Source organism: Trachurus trachurus, assembly GCF_905171665.1.
Source record: "Trachurus trachurus genome assembly, chromosome: 11".
NCBI classification, from domain to species: Eukaryota; Metazoa; Chordata; class Actinopteri; order Carangiformes; family Carangidae; genus Trachurus; species Trachurus trachurus.
In genome coordinates this window covers 23,051,827-23,059,421 of record NC_139904.1, presented here as the reverse complement: position 1 = coordinate 23,059,421, position 7,595 = coordinate 23,051,827, and the positions used below count along the sequence as shown (strand labels likewise).

The 7,595-nt window shown below is 38.9% G+C and overlaps 1 protein-coding gene across 2 annotated transcripts in view; it reads right to left on the bottom strand.

Moving 5' to 3' along the window:
* Positions 1–3,386: 3,386 nt before the first annotated feature.
* Positions 3,387–7,595, bottom strand: part of slc66a2 (solute carrier family 66 member 2) — a 40,142-nt gene continuing 35,933 nt past the window's right edge. For both annotated transcript variants that reach the window (XM_083981780.1, XM_083981781.1), the window contains one exon: positions 3,387–6,675. In XM_083981780.1, coding sequence (XP_083837906.1) covers positions 6,465–6,675 — 211 coding nt within the window. In that variant the 3' untranslated portion in view covers positions 3,387–6,464. The remainder of the gene's footprint in view (positions 6,676–7,595) is intronic.

Sequence of the window (7,595 nt, the reverse complement as noted above, 5' to 3'; positions counted from 1 at the left end):
AATATGCCACACAGACAGTAAGGATCGGTTTGGTCTGCCAACTCTGAATCGCAGTCACTGTATTAACTGAATCATTAAAAAGCATGAAAATATCACACTGAACACTTTAAAAACTATTATATCTACAATATATGAAACGATTGTTTTGAAGAGGAGCGGATGTTGCAATGGGACTTCATTTGAATAGAAACCCAATTTGAATGGATTTGTGCTTTGCCTCATCCAAATCCATAGCCTGAGGAACAGCTTCTTTTGAAAAAATGTAATAAAGATTATAATGAACACAGTCCCATGTGAAGAGGCTTTGATTTAACAATTTATTACACACAAGGATGCTCTCAAATTTGCGAGACAGTGCGTGCTGTACCTCTGCACTAAGAACACTTAGAATCGGTTGGTCTGTGGCTTGGTACCATGTTTTTTTTTTTCCCCACATACGTTATTAATAATAAATTAATTCAGTTTGCAGGAGTGATTTTGGCTCCGTGCTCTGTAAATGCTGACAGTAGCCTACTTCACTGAAGTGTTCAACTTAGATTCATTCTGTTTACAGGGTCCTGTTAACGCTGCAAGGTCGAGCTCAGGCTCAGCTTGCTGAGGGAAAAAAGAAAATCGACCCTGAACTGAATTCACCTCACAGTTGTTATGCTCAGCCATTCATTTCAGACTGCCTGACTTACAGTTTGTAAAGCCACAACTATGAATAACAAGTTTGTGATTATTGTGATGTAAGATCCTCCCAAGGTAACTGTCCAAGGATAGTTGTTAGCATTGATGTGGGCTGTTATTTATCAGTCAATTTGTTATTTAGTTGTTTTGTTAGTCATGTTTCTTGTCAACCTCTGGGTGTAAGTTCACTATCCACCACTCTTGGTCTCCATCAACCACATTATCTGGCTTTTCAACAGTTTAATACATTATTTAGCTTACTTACTTCTACACTCAAAAGTAATGTGAGGCTCCTCAATGGACAATATTTACTGCCTTTAAAAAAACAAAAACTGAAAATAAAGTTTGTTCATCTACTTAAACATCAGCTACAAAAGTTAGCATGTGCTACTTGTAAGACTGCATCAATACTGCTTTGTTTTAATATGCAATCTGCTGTAAACAGCAGACAACAACAGATTGTCGACTCTGCAGATGATTAGTTGCAGAAAATACCGGAACAGCAGGAGCAGCACACGGGGTTGAGCTGTTTAACTTCACAGCAGCTGTTAGAAAAGAAGATATAGTCCTCAACAATTTTGATTTATTGTTGCATTCACTTCACTTGAGGCTGATAAGACTCAATCAGGGAGGGACCATGGGTGTCTGTGTCATTGTTTCCAAATGTCTTAGATTTTGATGCAACAGAATTGCACTTTTTGAACATCATACTGTAGGCTACTTACTTTAACATCATACTCTCACTCTATTATGCACATACCTTTGGTAAATGGTTAATGGACTTGCACTTATATAGTGCTTTTCTATTCTCTTTACACTGTCACAATGTCACATTCACCCTTTCACACACAGATTCATTCACGCCTAATGCACGGATTGGGGAGCAAGTGTGGGTTCAGTGCCCAAGGACACTTTGACATGCCAACTAGAGGAGCCAGGAATCCAACCTCGACCTTCCGGTTAGTAAAAGACCTGCTCTACCTTCTGCCGCCCATATGCTGTAGTACACATTCACTCGCTTGCGTTCTGTTTCAATTAAACTATTTAATACAACAATTCTTACACATTCATATCTTTCTCATACAGTCACTATCATGTTACATACACATTGATCACATGTACAGTTTATTTCCCTGACATGTACAGATGAAAGTATATTTATGTAGTGAGAGTTAATTGAACTGTATCTCTCAAATTGCCACTCATAGGAAACATGCAAAAACATGTGCTACATTGAATGCATAATCCTAACTGAGGCCTATGTGTGACCCTTGATACCATGTCATTTTCACTATTTGTTCCTGTCTTTCTCACCTTTAATTATTTGACTAAATCAAATCAAGTCAAGTAAGTCAACAATAACTAGAAAACAGCAATGAATGCACTTTATTCAATGATTTTAACTTCAATAGTCAGAATTTGGTGTTGAACAAGTCCAAACCAGGTTCCTCACTTTAGTGTAACCCATGGAAACACTTCTGTTGTGTTGTGTGAATTTGAAGTGCATGTGTTGTTTTAATTTCTAGCATGGTTATGTGATTTTGTAGGTTGTTTTTGAGCCCTAAGGGTGACTGCCATTTTTAGTCTTTACCACTTTCTTGGGAAAATCTCTTAAGTTGTTCGCTAAATGCTCCAATGTGTTCATCAGCTAACTAACTGTGTCTATCTGTGTTTTATCTTATTTTATGGCTGAATATGTACCCTTTGAAAGAGTGAAACAAAACATTTAGGAGTCATTAAAAAGGACAGTTAAAAGCCCCATAAAGCTAAACTGCAAATTCAGGTGATAATTCTGGTATCACATACCCACTTTAGGTCTCCGAGCTCAAACATCTGAGCAGCTCTCAAGCGTTGGATACACCAAGTTAAATATATAACGCTCTTCAAAGTATTTTACCTCAGAGAGGTGTATCAGTAACAGTTCTATCATCACATCAGGTTTGATGCAGTGATGCATTTTGAGGAGGTTTGAGGTGACTGCACTAATACATGCTCAGTCCAGGCCCCTGCAGGATATTCACAAGTCTGTTTTTTTCTTTTACAGTATTTATCATGCAGAAGATTTCTCACACCCACTCAAACTCCTGAGGAATTGAGCACAACTTTATCTCCATGATTTCTGAGTCCAAATTAAAGACATACTTTTGACACATTTGTGTCAATGAGGGCCCATGTGGTTCTGTTTATACATAATATCTGTCTTACACTGTATGTAAGACTTCCATAGCATTTGTTTGGTAAAGACTTTCCTCATTATTTCATGATTTTATTTAGCTGATCATGACAGCAAAATAACTTACATAAATAAGCGAAACCAATGCAGAAATGTTATTCAAGCCTAATTTAAAAGAGACAGACACGTCTGAGGTTAATGGCACATTGAAAGAAATAGAAGGGAACATTATGAATCTGGATCTGCTTTTAGAAAATGCCTTTTCATATCCATCCTTTTACCCTTTTTGGCTGGTACATCTATTATTTGTGTTGCGTCTCCAGTGTGTATCAGTGGAGAGTGCTTGATACGAAAGCCCGACACATTACAATTTATGTGCTTATTATTGCTTCAAATGGCATATACCCAAAGCCCAAAGAAGGACCATGGCTGGTGGGCTCATGCTTCCTTTGACAGCTGACGTCTGCCAGAGCTGCACGGCTGAAGGGAGCAGCGGTGGATGTCTGCACAACTGACACACATCACACAAAACAAGATGCACAAGTCTGTTCCTGTCCTCTTTATTGGGTGACAATGCAAAGATTCTCAACAATACTTTTGTGTTTGAACAGTCTCAAGTGTTGATAGATGTAACTTGTCGAGCTGGGCTGCTCGCAATGTAATAGAAAAAACAAAAACACAACTAAACACATATAACATAGTAAAAATAGCATAAAAAAACATCACTGTAATGAATTTTTTGGTACATCAAGAAACTATGTGTGGGTATCACAGACAGGATAATGCAAAACTTGGCAGTTTTTATGGGAAAATAACTTCACGTGATAAAATAAATGAATCAAATGATACAAAACAAGGTAAAAAAAACATTAAATCAGGTACAATGAATGAAAAAAGTGAAAAAAGGTAAAACTCTGAGGTCATTTTGATCCTGTCGTGAACATTATCTCACATTAACCATACAAAACAGTCACCCTCACCACAGTCTGTATAAACAACAGGCATACCCGGTAACTCACACTTATATTTGGGATTATAAAAAAAAAAAAACGGTAACAAAATAAATAGGGTGGCTAAACACAAAAAGTGCACTTCCACTACTAAGATACAGAGGAATCGTCCACCTGGTCTTTTTTTAATATTTAAGAGAAGAGAAAGAAATATTCATGGCAAACTTCTGCGGCGTCCCAGTGGAACAGGAGGGAAGTTTCTATTTCGTGAGGCTTAGAGGAGGAGGACAGAATCAGGTCTGCTCTGGTACACAGTTCACTGAAGGGCTGACAGTCATACACCTCCTGGTTTGGCATTTCTTCCTCTCTCCCCGGAGAAACATTACAAAGCAACATCAATAAGAAAAGAAAGAAAAAAAGTTTGGACTGTGGGCTAAGACATGTGGCTTCTTCTTCCTTCTGAAAGAGGAAATTCATTTCTTGTGACAAAATGATGGGATGAGTACAACATGCCCAAAAGAGGCGCGCAGAGCAAGTGGAGTCATGAGCATGGATATCAGGGGATATTGGATTTGCAATATGAATAATGAACCAGCTAGTCAGTGTTAGCCACTGGCAGTATGAGGGTGGTGAAGATATGGCATAATCAGAAGTAACAGGCTGTAAAAAGGAAACCACTCTTGAACATTAACTCTTCTTTACAACTTGGGTCTTCTATTATCATTTTTATTGGCAACTCCAAAAATAATTGCCATGACTGCAGGACATCTTTTGTCCATATATCCTGGATCTCAGCCATTAATGATAATGTTATCACTACTGATACTGATTGTTATTTCTCCCTCATATTGTTCAGTTAGAAATGTTGGACAGCTCTGAATTCCCCCCTCAGTTGGTGAAAAAAGAAACTACAGACGTGGTGACAAACTGGCCACAAAGCACTGGCAGTTACTTCAGAATTAAACCCAGTATTAATTAACTCAGCTCACATTAGATTCAGCAGATACACACTTTGTTTGTATCTCAGTCTTGTGTTAATTAACCACTAGCAAAAGTGGATAATGAATCGGACGACTCCGCTTTTCCCACCGTCAACGTTACATAGTATACCCATTAGCTATAATAAACCATAGTTATCTTATAACCTTTGATTGACATGTAATGACAGTTCCTGTGGTGTGAAAATTGCTTATTCTAGTGTGAAAGTGTGTTCAGACTGAATGATAGACTCATCTTCACCAGCGCTGATTTGTGTTTTTTTTGCGCTTCCTCTTTATTCGCCCCGCCCAAGCAGACACATAGAAAACGGACATTACAGACATAAGCTGTATAGCTATAGCTAGAAGCACCTACACAGCGAGAGAGTGTGTTGTGTTTTATTGTGGCGGCTCACACTCTGATGTCAGCGGGAGCTCCGGCTCCGTTAACCACTTCCACAGCTAAAAGCACGGTTCGGCTGAAAATTGGCTTAAATGTCTCTGACTCATTATAAACCCAGCATCCTCATCCACGGCCTTCACGGGTTTCACTTACTGTGTGTATGCAACTGTGCTTTGTCTTAAGTTCACTTTGTGTTGAGTCTGAAATGTACTTTAATGATGATTGGATCCTGGAGTTTAACAGATTCCTGGGTGGGGTTTTCTCTTTTTTCTTTTTTAGAACTTGTCGCGTGAACATGATGCAAATAATCTACAAAATACCATCAACAGCTTCAGTACAAAAATGCTGGCATTTGCTTTTTGAAAACCCATCCAGGTCAAACACTGATGATGATGGTGATGATGATGATGAATGTTAACATGATGTTTTCTATGACTCAAACTTCCAGGGATACTGGCATCTGTGTGTCGGCCTGACAACGACCACTAATGTTTATGGAAAATCAATTTTGAGAAGCCAATGCAGTGCACCACCAAACCATTGGGATTGTTTTCTATTGGTCAAATTTGATTGCTCCTAAGTTCTTTGTGTGTCCCAGCATGTGGTGACCATCTGTCCAACAAGTGGTAGACTGACCAGCATTTCTCCACTGTGTTGGAGAAAACAACTAAATTTTAAATGCCTTTTATACATTCAGTCATGTTGTATATCAAGACTTTTTTTTTTGATTGATTCATACATTTATATTGCTGGTACTGCAGCAAAACATATCTGAATGTGTGTGTGTGTGTGTTTTAAGGCAGAGGGTCCATGCAACAATCATCAAAGTGCGCGGACAAAAGGAAACTGGTCCACGTTTTCAGCGCGTACATCTGCAGTTTATACGTTACGCTGTATATTCACACGTGTGCATAATTATTCTCCACATGCACAGGCTGATTGGAGGATATATTTCTTCGTGAAGTCTGCATTCCAAGACACGAGCACACCGTCGTCGCGTTGGGAAGAAGTCGAGGCGGGTAATAAATAAAACAAAAAGGTCGAGCTTGCGTGTAACAAGTGTCCTTCAGGTATCGCTGCAGACACCGCCGTCACCGAGTGTCTGTGTATGTTCGTGCCTTATTTATGGGTCTGTATGTTTTCTTTATGTATACTTAGAGGTGACAGTGAGCCGCCTGCATCGTCTCAAGTTTGCTTTGGTACTCATGTATGTTTATACATGTCCACAGCTTCCTTGACAAAAAGGGCCTTCGTCGGTGACGGCCCTTTAAGAAGAGTCAGCGGGGGGGATCTCACAGGGCTTTGGCACTGGTGGTGTGGGAGACGGTGTGCGAGATGGGTTTCTGCGGGTAGCGGCTGTAGTAGTAAACCTGGAACAGGATGGCCACGTCCACCACCACCTGCAGCAGGCCGCAGGTCCAGAACTGCACAGGAGCCTGGGTGAGCAGGAAGTAGCCCGTTTTAAAGGTGTCGCCGCTGGTCCACATCAGCACCATCTTGATACTGGAAGGAAAGAGTGAAAAAAAGAGACAATGATTAAAGGAGACTGATTATATAATTTTTATAATAAAAGCTTGCTTGAAAATGAAAGTTTTTTATATATATATATATATATATATATATATATATATATATATATATATATATTTTTTTTTTTTTTTTTTTTGCGGGTGTGTGTGTATATATATATATATATATATATATATATATATATATATATATATATATATATATATATATATATATATATATATATATATATATATATACACACACACACACACACACACACACACACACACACACACACAAAAAAAAAATTAAAAAACCTTCATTAAAGTGGTACTGCTAACGGTCACTGCCCGTGTCTACTGTGTTTAGTCCACTACATGTCACATGGCTCTCTGAATCAAGCAAGCTGAACAACTGTCACCCATTAGTGGCCCTCCTGTTAACCGGAGCAAGACGAGTCAAAGTTCTTGAAACCATCAAATTAATTAAGAGATCAAAACCACAGCAAGCCTTTTATTTAGCTTAACAAGGAGCCACGATATGCTACCTATCTATCTAGACCGCTAATTAGCTGGGCAGAGTTGAGATCATAGATTGTCTCTCAGCCTCATAGTGGAGAGCTAATGTTAGCAGCCTCAACTTGCACCTCTTAGCTCGAGTGCACACAGAGACGCGCTGTTCCTTTGTTTTATTGAAGGACATGTGGAGAATGAAAACAAAATACTGCTGTGAACACTGACTCTCCAAAAGCCTTGCTGTGGTAGATAGCAGGTTATGTATTGTAAAGCATCACATTATTGTTACTCGCTAAAAAGCACCTGAACTGCCTTTACATTTAAAGGGATAGTTCAACATTTTGGCAAATTGGACCATTGCCATAATCCCTACAGTTTTAGCAGTAGGTTCATTAC